At 39.8% G+C, this 19387-nt stretch overlaps 2 protein-coding genes across 3 annotated transcripts; one reads left to right on the top strand and one right to left on the bottom strand.

Moving 5' to 3' along the window:
- The first annotated feature begins 2918 nt into the window (after positions 1 to 2918).
- On the top strand, positions 2919 to 4335 carry LOC131110172 (5-hydroxytryptamine receptor 1A-beta-like). The gene has a single exon (XM_058062979.2). It carries the CDS (start codon positions 2986 to 2988, stop codon positions 4234 to 4236), a length of 1251 nt encoding a protein of 416 aa, XP_057918962.2. The 5' UTR covers positions 2919 to 2985; the 3' UTR covers positions 4237 to 4335.
- A 7134-nt stretch (positions 4336 to 11469) lies between these two features.
- LOC131110710 (uncharacterized) lies at positions 11470 to 13804 on the bottom strand. 2 transcript variants are annotated; one of them, XM_078794203.1, is made up of 3 exons: positions 13723 to 13804; positions 12093 to 12277; positions 11470 to 12004 (listed from the first exon to the last, which is right to left on the bottom strand). In XM_078794203.1, exons 2-3 carry the CDS (start codon positions 12257 to 12259, stop codon positions 11608 to 11610), a joined length of 564 nt encoding a protein of 187 aa, XP_078650329.1. In that variant the 5' UTR covers positions 12260 to 12277; positions 13723 to 13804; the 3' UTR covers positions 11470 to 11607. The 2 variants fall into 2 exon arrangements, with proteins under 2 accessions (XP_078650329.1, XP_078650330.1); XM_078794204.1 differs by having other exon boundaries at positions 12093 to 12274; positions 13723 to 13738.
- Between the last annotated feature and the right edge of the window lie 5583 nt (positions 13805 to 19387).

Genomic DNA, 19387 nt, shown 5'->3' with positions numbered 1-19387 from the left:
TCTGAATTATTATATAAGTATTTAGTGTCATTTTACTGCTTCTACTCCTTTACAGTCCACCAATTACACTTATGGGAATGATGATTTCATCCCCTGTTAAAATTATAAGGCTTATGCTAACTCTGGACCATACCTGTCAGTCTAGACCAGGGGTCTCAAACACGCGGCCCGCGGGCCAAATGTGGCCCGCTGGACAATAGTTTGAGGCCCCTGCCTTGACATGAAAGTTTAATGTTAAAGTTTGATATGGATGCTGTATGGTATCATGTACCCAGAAAAACATTATTACGGTCTAGTGATTAGGGCGCAGACCTCACAGCTATGAGACCAGGGTTCAATTCCACCCTCGGCCATCTCTGTGTGGAGTTTGCATGTTCTCCCTGTGCATGCTCCGGTTTCCTCCCACATTCCAAAAACATGCTAGGTTAATTGGCGACTCCAAATTGTCCATAGGTATGAATGTGAGTGTGAATGGTTGTTTGTCTATATGTGCCCTGTGATTGGCTGGCGACCAGTCCAAGACAGCTGGGATAGGCTCCAGCACCCCCGCAACCCTTGTGAGGAAAAAATGGTAGAAAATGAATGAATGAATGATTAATGTTCATGTTAAAGGTTAAATAACTGTTAATAGTTATCCTCCCTATCCGTGTGGAAGTGGTAAGTTTTTGGCTATTTAAGTTTAAAGGAAATAACTTGAAGGCTACCGTTTAGGTCGCTAGCGCTCTAGTTTGCGAGTTAGCATGTGTCTCAAGACCCTGCAGTTGCGCAATATGTTGTAAATAAAAAGAGTATAAATGTGACTATAGTCGTGTTTTGTCATGTCTACAGGGCTCTAATAATGCTTTGTTCATTTTAATCTGAAAACAATAATTTGTCTACCCACCAACTATATGTGGTTTCTTAAGTTTCTATTATTTGCCGTTTTATTATTATTATTATTATTATATTTATTTATTACTGATTGATTGATTTTTTTATTCTTGATTTGTTTATTTATTTTTCATCTTATTTTGCGTAGAACAATAAAAATTAAGATATTTGAGAACAGTGGAATGTTTTATCAGAGCTTTTCTTGTAGAAAATCGAGTTTATTCATATTTCTGTTTTTAATAAATGCGTTTTTTTTTTTTTTTGAAAACCTGATGTGGCCCAGTCTCGGAACCAAAGCACTGAAAAGTTTGTATATTTTTCTGTTTTTAATAAATGCATTTTTTGTTTTTTTTTTGAAAACCTGATGCGGCCCAGTCTCACCCAGACCCCAGTGGTCCCCAAGTAAATTGAATTTGAGACCCCTGGTCTAGACTGTCTTCTTCACATTAACACAATCAGATACCAGTTCCTCAAAAGGCAACACATGGTTTCAGGGTCTTAAACACATAAGTAGTACACAAGCAAAGCCAAAACCTTGAAACCCAGGATCCAGTCGACTAAGTGGTTGTAGACCAAGGCTTGTCCTGTATCCAAGAACCAACTACGTGTGTCTGTGAAATCAAAGGGTGACATGGGCAGATTGCTAACTACTGTAAAACTTCTATGTCCTGGAAGTAAACAATATATGCAGAGTATTGTAATGACCCTTTAGTGTCCCTGTACAATGTGTTATGTGTTGTATTTGCGCATGTGTTGCCAAGGAGAGATAAGTTCCGGGGTTGGGAAAGAAAAAGGGTGACGGACAGGAAGTGAAGGGAGAAACCACATGTTTGAGAGTGGTTAGAGTAGGCTAGATTACAGTAGCCCTTGTTAAGAATCGTTGTTCTTTGGACCTTAATAAATAAATAACCGGCTGTTGTTCCACCTGTCTGGTCTGGTGTTTGGCTGTATTACAGTATTTTTAGTATATTTAGTAGGCTTTATTTATCTGTTTGAGACACTCTTCGTCAACATTTTTAAGAAATTGCAAGAATTACAGTTTTTCTCGATTGTTTAAACACATTTTCTGAAAGGATGCCTCATATTCTCAGAACTCTACACACAAACCCAAAAATCACTCACACTTTTCTGAAAACCCCTCAATTCTACTGCAAAATGAAACTTTACATCCAAAACAGTCTTCATTCTTGTCAAAATGGTGTTTTGTCTCCAAATGACGCACACAACTTCTTGTTTTCTTTGTGAAAACAAGAAGTTTACTTCATGAAAATTGTGCCAAAACTCAGAGAATTGTGTGTAGTGGTTTTTTTGGGGGAAAAAAGTGTGTTGTAGATCTGCAGTCTAAAGTGTAAAGCAGGAATTGTGCTTATAATTTAGCAGACTTGGTTCATGGAGTTGGTGCATTGGTTATATGTTGTGGTCATTGGGTCTCAGGCATCACAAATTGTGTGTAAACCATCGAGAAAAACTGTAACATTCTGCACTTTTGGCCTTATTTTAGAGTTCCTATGGCGATGAACCACCACCAGGGGGCTCTAGTGTGGTGCTGATAATACAAGATATGTTTTATAACTACCATTAAGTTGACTTAACTCATTAAAATGTGCAAGTTTCATCATCAGTTGTTGGACCTGGACAATCACACACTGATTAATGTAATAATTACAATTACATAAAAGTAACAACTAATATTGACTCTCATTTATAGGAGAACAAAGTTTAATACATATATACTATAAATAAAACAATATCAACAACACAGAACGCACATATTTTGGAAAATTAGCATCTCACCCTGCTTGTATCGACCCGATATTAATACACCCTTGGTATCCATGATTGATATTACTCCGCATAAATTAACAAAAAAAACCTTAACACTGGTATAAATGTATAAAATAGTTCAAAATTGTATGCGTAAATGCAATATTCCCAAAAGTCCGGATTGATTGAGACACATGCACCCTCTTCACATCCTCACACACGCAAGTGACGCACTGGTATAAAAACGCACCGTCATTCTGCATTGCGAGCTTCAAACAGTGGACTTGCCCGCTATGCGCTCTCCAAGGTGGGACAGTGCGCTCTGGGCCAACTAAACTGCGCCAACCCGGCATGGAGGACGCAAACAACACGCCGGCATTGTTCCACTTTGACTCCCCTCTCAACAAAACCTCAACAAGTGAAGAAGACGACGTGGAATTGAGTTACCAAGTCATCACGTCCTTCCTTTTAAGCGCGCTTATCCTGTGCGCAATCTTTGGGAACGCGTGCGTGGTGGCGGCCATCGCGCTGGAGCGCTCCCTGCAGAATGTGGCCAACTATTTGATCGGTTCTCTGGCCGTTACCGATTTGATGGTATCGGTTCTGGTTCTGCCCATGGCGGCGCTGTACCAGGTGTTAAACAGGTGGACTCTGGGTCAAATTCCGTGCGACATCTTCATCTCTTTGGATGTGTTATGCTGTACTTCGTCTATCCTGCACCTGTGCGTCATCGCTCTAGACCGCTACTGGGCCATAACCGAGCCGATAGACTACATGAAGAAGAGGACACCTCGGAGAGCAGCGGTTCTGATTAGCGTCACCTGGTTGGTCGGGTTCTCCATCTCGGTGCCGCCTATGTTGATAATGCGCTCCCAACCGAACAGCGTGGACGAAGACAGGAAGAACCCAAAAGAGTGTAAGATCAGGCAAGACCTATGGTACACAATTTACTCCACGTTCGGTGCTTTTTACATCCCGCTTATCCTCATGTTGGTTCTATACGGGCGGATATTTAAAGCGGCACGGTTCCGCATCAGAAGAACCGTGCGTAAAAGTGAACCAAAGAAAGCGACGCACTCCGGCTTGGCTTCATCCCCCGCGCTCTTCCATAAAAAGACTCCCAGAGAGGCGCAGACTAAAAACTGGAAACGGAGCGTCGAGCCCCGGCCGATGCCGTGCGTAAACGGCGCAGTCAAACACGCCGAGGATGGAGAATCCCTGGAGATCATCGAAGTCCACAGCAGCCTCAAAGGAAACCTTCTTCTCCCCGGCACGCCGAGTACGGTGCCGTTGTTCGAGAGCAGGCATGAGAAAGCCACCGAAGCCAAAAGGAAGATAGCTCTGGCTCGGGAGCGCAAAACTGTGAAGACGCTCGGCATCATTATCGGCACATTCATCCTCTGCTGGCTGCCTTTCTTCATCGTCGCGCTGGTCATGCCCTTCTGCCAGGAGCGGTGCTACATGCCCCGCTGGCTCATGGACGTGATCAACTGGCTGGGATACTCCAACTCCCTGCTTAATCCCATCATTTACGCATACTTCAACAAAGACTTTCAGGGGGCTTTTAAGAAAATAATCAAGTGTCATTTCTGCAGACCCTAGTTCGCTTTTCATGGCTGGCATGTGGAGAGCGGCAGTTCTGAACTAGTACGGAAATTGTTCTAAAAAATAAAAATAATAATAAAAAAAGACGTCCATTGATTACCATGCAAATATTAACCATCCAGATGCATTTGTGCATAGATAAAGCTGTGAACCTATCTTGTTCTGTCATGTCCAATAAATACATGCTTTATCATAACTGAAGTCATGATTTTTAATACTCCACCAACATTAGTTTGCATGAATAATTATTAAATATGAATTAATATTAATATTTTTAATTTTATGTGAAACCCATTCTTATATCTCGTGGATGTAAGGTATGGATTATTATATATTTTGTATTTGTTAGAAAATAATAGCACATGTGAAATTGTCACTTTGAGTCGACATTAAGGTTATTTTCCAAGGTGACATTTTTAAGTTGTTGAATATTAAAAACACACAAAAATTGAAACATTGACTTTAATTGCATTTATTTTGTCAACTGGCTCCACATAAGTGTTATTCATTCATTCATTTTCTACCGCTTATCCTCAGGGGTACACCCTGGACTGGTCGCCAGCCAATCACAGGGCACATATAGACAAACAACCATTCACACTCACATTCATACCTATGGACAATTTGGAGTCGCTAATTAACCTAGCATGTTTTTGGAATGTGGGAGGAAACCGGAGTACGCGGAGAAAACCCACTCATGCACGGGGAGAACATGCAAACTCCACACAGAGATGGCACGAGGGTGGAATTGAACCCTGGTCTCCTAGCTGTGAGGTCTGCGCGGCCCCATAAGTGTTATATAAAAGTGAATTATGTTGTGTGCATAAACACATTAATTTCATTTACAGTGATCATATTTGCATTCCATCAATTAAACAAATACCCTAAACAAATATTTGCAGTATTTGCATTTGTTCCCGACCAGAAAAAAATGCACATAATCTGATATTATAAAGTATACTCATTTAATTCCTCAAAATACATTTTCAATTACAATACACAGACATTTATTAAAAATAGTTTTTGTGTTGGTGAGGGTGTGTCTCTGTGCCCCTTTCTCTTTGTCATGTTCACCCTCATAACGTGGAAGTCTATCTTGAAAGGCAGTGGAGGGGGGGCCACCGAGATGGATGCTAGAGAGCGTTGGTCGCCATAGCGACATATGGGAGATGCAAACTCTGGGAGCCAGAGGAGCAATTACCTGATCAAAGGCCTGTTGCAACACAGGAATACAGGGGTGTGTTTTAGTGGCCCACAGCTGGCAGCCATCACGCACACAATAAACAGGTGTTATTCTTTATTTACTCTTCTTTAGTCGTCTTTTTTTGTTGCGATACGTACAGTAAAAAGCAGTATAGCAGTCATAACTCCAGTGAAAGACGGAATCCAGAGTGTCATCGGATTTCATGAAACGAGAGCATCATCATAAATCTCTACCTGGGCATGAAGCGATATGGTGTGAAAGCCTTCTTGAACCTGAAACTAAAACTAAAAATTCCCATATTTTCTATAATTCAGTATTTCCTGTGACATTTCAACAAGTTCAGTGTTGGTGAAAATTCCTTTTACATCAGGGGCCTCAAACTCAATTTACCTGGGGGCCACTGGAGCTAGGGTCTGGGTGTGGCTGGGCCGCATCAGGTTTTCCAAACTTATATAAACTTTGCTTTGGTTCCAATTTTCTACAAGAAAAGCTCTGATAAAACATTCCACTGTTCTCAAATATCTTACTTTATATTTTTCTACATGAAATAAGATGAAAAATAAATAAACAAATCAATAATAAAGAAAATCAATCAATCAGTAATAAATAAATAAATATAATAATAATAATAAAACGGCAAATAATAAAAACGTAAGAAACCACATATAGTTGGTGGGTAGACAAATTATTTTTTTCAGATTAAAATGAACAAAGCATTATTAGAGCCCTGTAGACATGACAAAACACGACTATAGTCACATTTATACTCTTTTTATTTACAACATATTGCGCAACTGCAGGGTCTTGAGACACATGCTAACTCGCAAACTAGAGAGCTAGCGACCTAAACGGTAGCCTTCAAGTTATTTCCTTTAAACTTAAATAGCCAAAAACTTACCACTTCCACACGGATAGGGAGGATAACTATTAACAGTTATTTAACCTTTAACATGAACATTAATCAAACGTAATATTTTTTTCTGGGTACATGATACCATATAGCATCCATATCAAACTTGCGCGGGCCGCACTAACATTAAACTTTCATATCAAGGTGAGGGCCTCAAACTACATTTGGTCCACGGGCCGCGTGTTTGAGACCCCTGTTTTACATGATACATTACATGTAACATTCTGCTTATTCTGTGAACGGCGGCATGGTTAGTACGTATGATAGAGTGGCCATATTCCAACGCTCTCCCAGTCATCTCCCAGGTGGGACCTTTGACAAAGTGTGTCTGACAATGAGTGCTCCTCCTCAGGCAGGCGAGGTTGGAGACAGCGATCACACGTCCCAGCTTCTTTGAGTCAGGGATCTCCAGCTATAGGTCATGAAGCTTTATTCGTTTATTATCAACTCCTATACCACAAAAAATTACAAAGTGGGGTTCGCAGTAGTCAGGAAGTACTTTGGTAGTGTCTGGGAGTGCCGGGAATCACAAATCCAAGGAAATACAGCTGGAATAGGTGCAGTTTCTGGAAGATCTAGAAAGTTTTGTGTGCGGGTTATTGTGTGTAACTGCTCTATGGGGTTCTACAACTCAGTACAAAGGGTTTAAAAATGAGCATGACTGGTCCCCTTTAACATTTTTGGGTTTGTGGAATGGATTAATTGGCTTTACATTATTACTTACAGGAAAACATGATACAATTAGAATACGTTTCCGTTAGAGTCAGACCTTCTGGAATGGATGAATGACGCTAACCAAGGTTCCACTGTTATTTATCCATGCACTGATATTTGCTGGTGATGTTTTACATGAAATCGGGTGGCACGGCGGTCTAGTGGTTAGCGCGCAGACCTCACAGCTAGGAGACCAGAGTTCAATTCCATCTCCATCTCTGTGTGGAGTTTGCATGTTCTCCTCGTGCAAGTGTGGGTTTTCTCCGGGTACTCCGGTTTCCTCCCACATTCCAAAAACATGCTAGGTTAATTACCGACTCCAAATTGTCCATAGGTATGAATGTGAGTGTGAATGGTTGTTTGTCTATATGTGCCCTGTGATTGGCTGGAGACCAGTCCAGGGTGTACCCCACCTCTCGCCCAAAGACAGCTGGGATAGGCTCCAGCACGCCCGCGACCCTTGTGAGGAAAAAGCGGTAGAAAATGAATAAATGAATGTTTTACATGAAATCATATCTGTTTATACAATAACTTTAGGCATTTTCTAGATGTGAAATCTAAATGGCAATGCAAGTGTGCCTTTAGTGACATATTAGACCACCAGATGCTAATACTGTAATTACCTGCCTTGTAGTTTCCAAAAAACTCTGCTGTTGCAGTCAATTTCTGTTATTTCTGATTTTCTGAAATTCCTCTACATGCATTTTGTCCATTCTAAGAGAGACATTTCTGCAAAGAAAAACAAAACATTTCATGCAAAAGTGTAGAAATATTAAAATGAGTGTATTAGAATGTGCAGAAAGATTTCAGATACAACTGGTTGCTTGTAGATAAACTGTAAACTATTGTTTCGGGCCTTATTATCTACCGATTTTTCCTCACGAGGGTCGCGGGGGTGCTGGAGCCTATCCCAGCTGTCTTTGGGCGAGAGGCAGGGTACACCCTGGACTGGTCGCCAGCCAATCACAGGGCACATATAGACAAACAACCATTCACACTCACATTCATACCTATGGACAATTTGGAGTCGCCAATTAACCTAGCATGTTTTTGGAATGTGGGAGGAAACCGGAGTACCCGGAGAAAACCCACGCATGCACAGGGAGAACATGCAAACTCCACACAGAGATGGCCAAGGGTGGAATTGAACCCGGGTCTCCTAGCTGTGAGGTCTGCGCGCAAACCACTAGACCGCCGTACCGCCACCCATTGTATCAGACTTATTTTTTCTTGACATATTGTAAAAAAAAAATTATTCCGGAAGCATTTTATTTGTAGAGTCATTACTGATAGTACATATGTATATTTAAGCATTTATCTTTAGCCAGGATTGTGTGTCAAGTGCTGTCTGCATACTGAAGGAGGTGAAGAGCATGGGTTAGTCATATTTCCCCTACAACACCGTCAGCATTCTGCTGTCACAGCAATTATGTTTCCACCTTTCATAACCTTACTGGAAGCCAAACAAGATATTGACACTAGTTTTGTGTGTGTGTGTGTGTGTTTTATTTAGGTTTTTCTTATGAAGTTCATTCATTCATTTTCTACCGCTTATCCTCACGAGGGTCGCATAGGTGCTGGAGCCTATCCCAGCTCTCTTCGGGCGAGAGGTGGGGTACACCCTGGACTGGTTGCTAGCCAATCACAGGGCACATATAGACAAACAACCATTCACACTCACATTCATACCTATGGACAATTTGGAGTCGCTAATTAACCTAGCATGTTTTTGGAATGTGGGAGGAAATCGGAGTACCCGGAGAAAACCCACGCATGCACGGGGAGAACATGCAAACTCCACACAGAGATGGTCGAGGGTGGAATTGAACTTGGGTCTTCTAGCTGTGAGGCCTGCATGCTTCCCACTCTTCGCCATGCAGCCTACACTGTAAGAAATTTTGCTGTTAAATTACAGTACACTGGCTTCAAACTGTTATTTTACAGTGTGCTACTGTGATCGACAACAACAGTATATTACTGTAAAAGTATTACAGTACTGTGCTGTAGAGAGTATAAACATTACAGTAATATACTGTTGTTTTACAGTTCCTACATTATTCTCAATTAATAACTTACTACTGTAAAATTACACTGTAACAATTTTCCTGTTAAATTACAGAGAATTTACATCAACCACCAAGTGTGTAGTTTGTTTGAGATAAGTCCTTAATTCTGCCGGTAAAAATATTTTGGACGTGCTCTTTCGCTCCCCTGCCATACTAAGTGACCAGTATGTAAAATTAACTGGAAGAAAATGTAACGAGGGTGGTGCGGTAGTCGAGTGGTTAGGACCAAGGTTCAATTCCACCCTCGGCCATCTCTGTGTGGAGTTTGCATGTTCTCCCCGTGCATGCGTGGGTTTTCTCCAGGTACTCCGGTTTCCTCCCACATTCCAAAAACATGCTAGGTTAATTGGCGACTCCAAATTGTCCATAGGTATGAATGTGAGTGTGAATGGTTGTTTGTCTATATGTGCCCTGTGATTGGCTGGCGACCAGTCCAGGGTGTACCAGGGGGACAGGGATAGGCTCCAGCGACCCTCGTGAGGAAAAAGCGGAAGAAAAAAATGTTGCTAACATTCTTCAAATCTTAGCCTCACTGATCAGTGGCACTGAAAATCAGGCATTTGCTAGCTAGCCAGTTTGATTTCAGTCAGGTTGATTCATTCCGCTGTAAAAAATAAAGACAAGTTAGTTTTTACTTACCGAGTTATTTGTAGATACACAATTGGAAGGATGCAGACGAAGTAAAGATTTCCTGTTCATGGGTAGCAAACATGTCCCCGGCGTGCAGGCAGGAGAACTTTCCCTCGCGAATTTGGTATGCACCAAATTTTTTAGAAAAAACTGTAGTTTACTGTAATTTATAACAGTAGCATACTGATGTTGCTTCACGTTGAACAACCCACAATGCATTGCAAATTACAGTAAAAACTGTATTCCGTTAATACAGTATATTACTGTTGGAAATTGGCTGTAAATTAACAGTAATTAAGTAAGTAAGTACAGTGTAGATCTTCAAAAATATATAAAAAAATAAACATCAGTGTCACATCAGTGCCCATCCCTCCTGAGAGTGACCATATCAACAGGCATGCATTTTGACCCCTGAACATCTCATCATGCTTCGCTACTCTCCAGGCACGCACCCTGCGCAACCCAAGCCCGGAGCCCGGTCCCCGAAACCCGGAGGTGCCAGCGCGCATCACGTGCTCATCCACGTGTGACCTCCATGGATCGTTAAGGTTGACTGTTGTAATGCATCGACAGAAGCAGGGCTCTTGGGCTCAAAAAAGGTCTGGGGGACGGCTGCTTTAGGAGATATCATTTAATGCTTAATATTCATATGAAATATATAACACATGTTTTATCTATATGTTTACCCCATCAACCACATTTGTGGGGTTAATACCTACTAAATGAATGTAGATAAGATAAAAACTGAAACAGTTGTAAGCTGAAGATCGGCAGTCATATAATATATGGCACGTTTTTTACATTGGAAAAATCTTATGGCACACCACTAACCAAAAATGTTACAAAATGTCACCACGACCTCACACGTGCATCAATAAGTCTATCGGAGGAACAAGGTAGGTGTTGCCACACGGACCAATATTACATTGCTCTGCCAGTCTTTACACCACAGACACTCCACAGTAGCCACGTTTTTACATCACCACTTTTTCTCTTTCCGAATGACCTTTCGGGAAACAATGGTATCCATAGAAAGGAATATTCCAATCTCTTGTCTACATGCGCCGTGAAAAATCAAACAGAATAGTCAATAGGGCATGCCCAGTAAAACGTAAACATCAACATCACGTGATACCGGCTTCCCCGAGTTTTTCTTTCACTTGTTGGAATAACTCCGTATTGCCAGTTTTTCGTCTGTCCAGTCTTGAAATTTAGTTTGAATCAAAAACAAACTTTGCTTAGTCCAGTGCCGATTGCTGGCCTCCATTTTTAAAAGTGAAGAACGTCTGGATCTGCGTGTTACGTCATATCTGAGCATGCTCTGAAAGAACGCACCCGGGATAAATTTAAACAGGAAAAGATCAAATTCAATCTTGCTTATATTTTATAATTAAACTGAGGACATGTTTTATATAGATATATATTTTCTTTTTTTAATAAAACTGTACTTGTGAATAAAGTATTGAAGGGTTTAGATTCTGTTTCACAGATGGCGCTAATGCATACGAAAGCTGCTTGCCAACTGCCAATAAACAACAGAAGAAGAAAAACACCACGAAGAAGAACGTACCCTGACAACTTTCCGTTTGAGCGGGCACAAGATACGTCAATCGGATTGGTTAAAGGAATATTCCATCCCTGTTCAATTCTTTCCGTTTGAGCAAATAAACCAAATGCAATTGGAATATTTGGGTCCATGTATACTATTGACATAATGGCTATTGATGATGATTAATGATGATTAATAAATGTTAATTATAAAAAGTGATATTGGATAATTCCTCACGGCAGTCCAATGGAGGTACGTCCAATGGCGTATTTACCATCTTCCACTTCCACTCAGGTCAGAGAAATGAGTGTTCAAAAAGAATGACCTTTGAGTGACTGGAGAGGCTTGAGAGCCTGGAGGGCCGATAAGCGCCAATACGAGAGTAAACATCGACTTCTGAGCAAGCTCCCCATGACAGGTGGGGGCTTGGCGGACTGGTGTGGATCACAGGCAGTGGAAGAGACCGGCGAGAAGGTGTCATCGGAAGTGAAGGTGCTGGTGGGAGTGTACGAGCCGGCGACGGGACGGGCGGAGCTGCTGTGGGAACACTCTGGAGAGGCAGTGGCGATTCGGGAACTTTACCATTTTGAGCTGGTAGCTTCTCGTAGGGTGAAGGATGTTTGAGTGTGTAGGTGGCAGTGTGGTAGAAGCTGTGGTACTCCAGAGCATGCCTCGCACTCACCATCTTCAACCTGTGGAACACCACACAGAGAAACATCTACGTATCTATCTTATCTTATGTACAGTTAATTACAAGTTCATCTTCTTCTTCGTACACACCTGTGCCGTGTTTGTAGGAGTCTGTAGAGGAGCATTAGGATGACAGCTCCAGCGAGAGTCACCAAAAACATCACCACCCTGGGATCCAAGCTCCAGCATGGCTTCCCAGTTACTTCGAATGAGCTGCAAAGACTGGGAGGCTGTGGTGTTTGTGTGGGTTCCTCCATCTGTTTTTATGGACTCTGCTTTTGGACGTACAACACAGCGGTCTCAGAGTGGGTACAAAATCCCTGACAATGGCTATAACATATAATACAGGGGTCTTAAACTCAATTTACCTGGGGGGCACCGGAGCTCGGTTCTGGGTGAAAAAAACCCCAAAACGCATTTATTAAAAACTGGAAAAAAATCAATAAAAAAAACTATATTCAATGCTTTTGCTTCTGCTATACCCTACACTTTTTCAGTACTTTGGTTTGGGTTTTCCACACCAAAATATCTGATAAAACATTCCACTGTTCTCAAATATCTTAATTTTTTTTCTATACACAAAATAAGATAAAAAAATAAACAAATTAAGAATAAAAACAATAAATCAATCAATCAGTAATAAATAAGTAAAATAATAATAAAACAGCAAATAAGAAAAATGTAAGAAACCACATACAGTTGGTAGAGAAATTATTTTTTTCAGATTCAAATGTACAGTATTAACAGTTATTTAACCTTTAACATGAACATGAACATTAATGAAACTTCATAATTTGACCCAATTAGCAAGTTAGCATCGTACTCAGTTCCATCTGGGAGCAGCGTTGTAACTTTAACAACATGTTTGATGAGATGCTTTATCTTGACGTGTATTTTCCGTTTTATTCCAAATCATTTCCTGCATTTATTTGTACCCAGCGTCATAAGCCTTTAGCTTCATTGCTAATCCAAAGCAAAACAGGGGCGGGGTAACAGGGTAGGGTAACAGTATGGGCGGGGGGCAAAATCATGTTAATTGTGTCCGGTGTGCACACAGCTTTAAGCTGTCATTTCAAGATTAAACTTTGGTATCAAGGTGGGGGGCCTCAAACTAGTGTCTCAAATGCGGCCCGCGGGCCGTGAGTTTGAGACCCCTGATATAATACAAAGAACACACACGTACACAGATTCGTCCCACATATGCACATTTTAGTTATATGCACTCCTGTACAATAAATGTGCAATTAACCATGCAATAAACTGTGCAATAACCATGCAACAAACCTGTGGCTTGGTCAATACATCTACAGCTATTTGTAAATAACTTTGTAATGGCTGCACGGTGTTAGAGTGGTTGACGCGGAGGCAACACAACAAGGAGACCTGAGTTCGATTCCACTCTCTTGTGTGGGTTTTCTCTGGAAAACTTCTTAATTGGTGACTTAAAATTGTCCATAGGTATGAATGTGAGTGTGAATGGTTGTTTGTCTATATGTGCCCTGTGATTGGCTGGCAACCAGTCCAGGGTGTACCCCTGATGGGGGTTTCTTCATAAAAAGTCCACTTCCTCTAGCAGCTATGGAGACTTGGTCCTAATTTGCATACTAGTTGTGACTTTATGAAAACAATGTGTTTTCATAATGCCTCCCATGTAAAAATGCCTTTGAAGCAGTTAATCAGATTAGATTCGCATTAAAAAACTTCAATAAATATCACTTACCTCATTCAAACTGTGAAAAAATTGTTAAAAACTTTATCCAACCTGAACACCGCCAGAGCACACATGTCTGATTAGCTTCCCGAGACTAAATACCAAATTCCAAGCACGTACAACAGGAGGGAAGCTGGTAAAAAAAAAAAACAACAGGAAGCAGTGTGCTTCCTGAAGAGAGCAGAGAGAGGACTTCCTATCACTATGGTTACAGGAAATTAGCAAGGATGTATTTTTTCCAGCACTCCTCTGGAGATTAGTGCACATCTACATAAATGATGTAGGCAAGTGGTTCACAAACTTTTCACTGTACCCTTTCAGACATCTGTACCCAGGGCTTCTGCACACTTAAAAACATAACACAATCAAACATCTTTGACACATTACAGAAGTTATTGTAATTGGTGATTCCCAGCAAGGGAAAAATAATTATTATTTTTAATAATTATTATTAATTATATATATAATTAATAATTATATAATAATTTTTTTTGATGAGTATATAATATATATAATTATTTTTAATAATTATTATTTATTATTATTTTTTTTATGTCAAATATCCGCCAAACTGTTGTGAGCTCCTGCCAGGAAAGTTGCATTAATGTTGTAGATGCATGCGTCCACTGAGGTAAAGGAACATGTAATGACCACATTTCCACAACCAATGTTTTTTTGCCAAAGTTTGTAAATGCGGCGCCCTCACGTCCAGCTTCTTAGCTCCACGGCACCTGCAGTTCTTCTGACAAAGTGTGTCTGACAATAAGTGCATTCTCTTAAACACTTTTCAATTAGCTCTCCAAAGATTTATTCATTTATTATCAATCCTATACCCATTATATTAGAAAGTGTTGTTTGCAGTAGTCAGGAAATAGAGTGTGACCAATCACAGCGGAGAGATCATTCCCGGAGGCGGGATGAAGGTGGTATTAATTAAAACAGACCGTTTTGGCGGGATGCATAAATCCAAAGAAATACAGCTGGAATAGGTCCAGATTCTGGAAGATCTAGAAAGTTTTCTCTGCGGGTTATTGTGTGTAGCTGCTACACATGGAGTCGAAAGCCATGTACCCCCTACTCCATCCCACTTCGTGAGGATATGCTGGAGCCTATCCCACCATAACGATGAATTAACTTCATACTCCCAGGGTCAAAAATGTATATTTTGCATGGTGATTTTTTGATAAAGTTTGACATGAGGACTAATAAATAGATAGGCAATCATTCTACATCTTATTCCAGTTTGATGTTGGCATCCTTCCCTTTGAATGGCTTGAATTGGAATTTTTGTCCGGTCACAATGACTATGGTTTAAGTCAGCATATTCATTTCATACCAAATTGAAGAAGAAGGTTAATTATCATGATGAAGCAGCATTTTAAAAATATCAGTTTTCATGATCTGGAAAAAATCAGAAGTCGCATTTTTGTTGCTGATATCGGGCCGATAATTGTTATTACCGATAAGCTAGGAAAACCCAAGTTCAATTCCACCCTCAGCCATCTCTGTGTGGAGTTTGCATGTTCTCCCCGTGGATGCGTGGGTTTTCTCCGGGTACTCCGGTTTCCTCCCACATTCCAAAAACATGCTAGGTTAATTCATTCATTCATTTTCTACCGCTTTTTCCTCACGAGGGTCACGGGGGTGCTGGAGCCTATCCCAGCTGTCTTAGGGCGAGAGGCGGGGTACACCCTGGACTGGTCGCCAGCCAATCACAGGCTAGGTTAATTGGCGACTCCAAATTGTCCATAGGTATGAATGTGATTATATTATGGCTGCACAGTGTAGAGTGGTTGGTGCGGAGGTAACACAACAAGGAGACCCGAGTTTGATTCCACTCTCTGTGTGGGTTTTTTTTTTAGAAAATTCCTTAATTGGTGACTTAAAATTGTCCATAGGTATGAATGTGAGTGTGAATGGTTGTTTGTCTATATGTGCCCTGTGATTGGCTGGCGACCAGTCAAGGGTGTACCCCGCCTCTTGCCCGAAGACAGCTGGGATAGGCTCCAGCACCCCAGAACGAAGAATCTAAATGAAATCTTCAAGATGAAACATTCTTAACACACAAAATAATCATTGCCCTGAGGTGTTCAGGCGTACTGATAATTTCCACTAATTGGCAATTTTAAGTTTAATTCCCGAGGACAATTGGTGTACCCGTAGGTGCACGCGTACCCCACTTTGGTACCCTAGGATGCAGACTGAACCAACATAGTGGAAAATAAAAACCTTGACAAATGTTATTGCGTTATCATTACAGCTCATCTATTATGAAAGAGCAGTGACTTGATTGCCTCTGCAGGTGCTGATAAAAGTCAACAGCTTGATGTTCAAAGCCACATACACACAGTTTGACATTTGTGGTGATGCTTTATCTGGAACAAAGACCAAACTAAACAAAAAGCTCTTTCAAGGTGAAAGCAAACCTCTGCTTCAGTGCCTCCAATTTCGGCAGCACTGTTGCTGTGGGTCAACAGACGCAGACGGATGGTACCGCTGTGAAAAGTTTGCTATTATCTGATTGAGCCAGTATTCAATGAACATATAAATGACACATTATCCCAAAAAAAAAGCCATGCTTCAATGTAAGCCCTGTTGTCATTTATCGGTGTAATAACTTTTGATTTCAGGCCAAGCCTAAAGGGAACAACTCTTAGCTCGAACTCAATATCTCTGGCTGGAACCCTCACAATCCTCTCATATCGAAGAGGGTAATATTAAAAGATCTGTTATCACAAGCCCAATTGTGGTTGAGGGGAGAGGTGATCCGCCCAGACAACCTGGCACAAAATGGAACAAGGAGCAAGGCTCCATCCTAAAACCACATACAATAAAAGAAAGGACTCTAATTTTCATCCATGCAGGTTTTAACTATTTATGTATTATTTTAATTCATGTTTTATGATACCTGTTTAGGTCCTAAAAACACAAGTATGTATGAAAGTGGGGAAATAATTGTTTTAAATTTAATTACTTTCTTCAACTCCAAAACCTGACCAGAACCAGAAGAATAGTCACCGTTTATACAAATGTATGTCCTGTGTCCCAATGATGTGCATTGTTAGCTAGCTCATATTAACTCGTTTTCTGTTGTTATAAGAGAAGTCAAAATAAATATGTGTTCATGTTTCACATAGGGGTTGCAAAATGTATGCATTTTACTGATTTCAGTTTTGAGTTTTGAATTTCCAGTCTATACCATTGAGACAAATATCAGGTCCTCAGCAGTATTATATCTGTATATAATTATATACGTAATAATTAGATACAATTATATATTTGTCTCAATGGTATAGACTGGAAATTCAAAACTGAAATCAGTAAAATGCATAGATTTTGCAACCCCTATGTGAAACATGAACACATATTTATTTTCACTTCTCTTATAACAACAGAAAACGAGTTAATATGAGCTAGCTAACAATGCACATAAATACAATGCACATAATACAATTTGTATTATATACGGATATAATTATAAGATGTATAATTATATATGGATATAATACTGCTGAGGACCTGATATTTGTCTCAATGGTATAGACTGGAAATTAAAAACTCAAAACTGAAATCAGTAAAATGCATACATTTTGCAACCCCCATGTGAAATATGAACATATATTTATTTTGAGGTGTGAAAAAAATTCTGTCCAATAAGGGGTGATTGACACATCCACACCTTTTATACATTCATAATAGCCTGACTCATGGTGTCATATTACAAAAAATGCCAAACTCATCACACAGCAACTTAACACTCAAAAGGTGTCTAATATACAACACAAGTCTCAATACAGGTTATGAATATATGAATATAGTACCAGAGATATTTACATGTGGGTCAAATGCACAAGGTTGAAGATAGCACCTTGAAGATAGCTCCATTGATTATTCAATCAATAAATATCATTGAATGTCTACATTACATTTCAGATAGGATATACAGACTGCATTTAGAGGTGAAAACAACATGAAAACCAAAGAACTGAGAATCTGAGAGAACACGGATCACAACCATTACACAGACGTCAGTCATAGCCAGCACAAGCATTGGGGATGTCCAAAAGATGACAGTAGCACCCTCTACTGTTCATAGAAGACTTCACGAACAGAAGTACAATAGCTACACCAGATGATCTGTATGCTTTGTCTGGATTATATTTTATATTTATTTGGAATATCACTGGACTCTATGTGATTTGAGATTTCTACGTTTCTTGATTCAAGTTCTTTGAATTGGCCATTCTCCTCCATAATTCTTGTCCTTATGGACTAACAGCCATAAAAACCAACCACTAAACCAAAACCACAACTATATTTCTCCACTTGTACTGTGTATCTCTTCTACACTGTAAATGTTTAATGTTGTATTAAATTAGCACAATGGCATACTTAGAGCTAATGATGAATATCAATTATAGATTCACTCAGTCGTTGGTGAAATGCGTATCCATACTAGCAGGCACTACCGGGAACAAATAATACAAAAGCGATGCTGATGATAAGAACGCAAATGATAATGAAGTTATGAATTTGCGTGGTGGTAAAGATGCAGGAATGTTGATGGCAACGACCTGCCGTGGAATGATGCCCGGAAGATGGTAGGTTACAAAAGGAGCCAGACACAATTATGCAGGTAATGAGCCCACATATGTAAAGCTATTCATGAGCTCTAAATATAAGGAGCGAATGTGATCTTTTTACATATGAAGCACGGCGCTGCCACTCTGGTAGGCTGATGGAGACAGCTGATGTCTGACTTCATCATTCAGTAAAGAGAATGCAAGGGTTTAGTTAAGTGACCTCTTACTGTCCATATACCATTTACCCCCACTGTCATGTACTAGACTGTGGATCGCCGTGGATTGCAATTAATGTCAAATTTGAAAGGGTGATGAACTGCTTTTGTGCTTTAAGAAAGTTAGAAAGGTTATACGAGAAGTTTATTGAACATCTAACTATGAAATCTGTAGTACAGAGAGCTGTTATACAGATTAGGGATAGAGATTTTATCAGATATGGGCAATATTCATAGACATAGACATAGAGTTTCTTTATTGTCATTGCACAACGAAATGTTGTTGCCTGGCTCCGGTGTAATAAATAATAAATAATAAATAATAAATAATAAATAATAAATAATAAATAATAAATAATAAATAATAAATAATAAATAATAAATAATAAATAATAAATAATAAATAATAAATAATAAATAATAAATAATAAATAATAAATAATAAATAATAAATAATAAATAATGTGGAGAATAAATAGACAACATCAAATATGAACAACAATGTACAGCGTAAACAGTAATTTGTACAAATAATTTAAATAATTTAGAATAAATAACAATAATTCAAAGTTTTGGTTGTACTCATATTTTTAAATACACGGGAGTAACAGGCTCAATTTTTTAGGCTCAAATTTACAAGCTCACCGACGCTAATAGTCGTTTTCCCACCACAACCGGTCGGTTTACCCGACTTTTTTAAACACGAATAGTCCCACAAAAAAGTTGCAGCTGTTTGGAACTTTTCCTGACAGAATCTGATTGAATCGATTGTTCTCAGCTTGACTCTTTTGTGATTAAGGACTATAAATAAAAAAATTAGAAAGTTGGGTTCTGAAGCTGTCTGGAAGTCCTCGGTAGTGTGACCAATCACAACAG

This window comes from Doryrhamphus excisus, linkage group LG10, assembly GCF_037039965.1.
Source record: "Doryrhamphus excisus strain RoL-2023G ecotype Guam linkage group LG10, RoL_Dexc_Guam_v1.1, whole genome shotgun sequence".
NCBI lineage: Eukaryota > Metazoa > Chordata > Actinopteri > Syngnathiformes > Syngnathidae > Doryrhamphus > Doryrhamphus excisus.
This window is presented reverse-complemented; position numbering and strand designations above follow the sequence as displayed.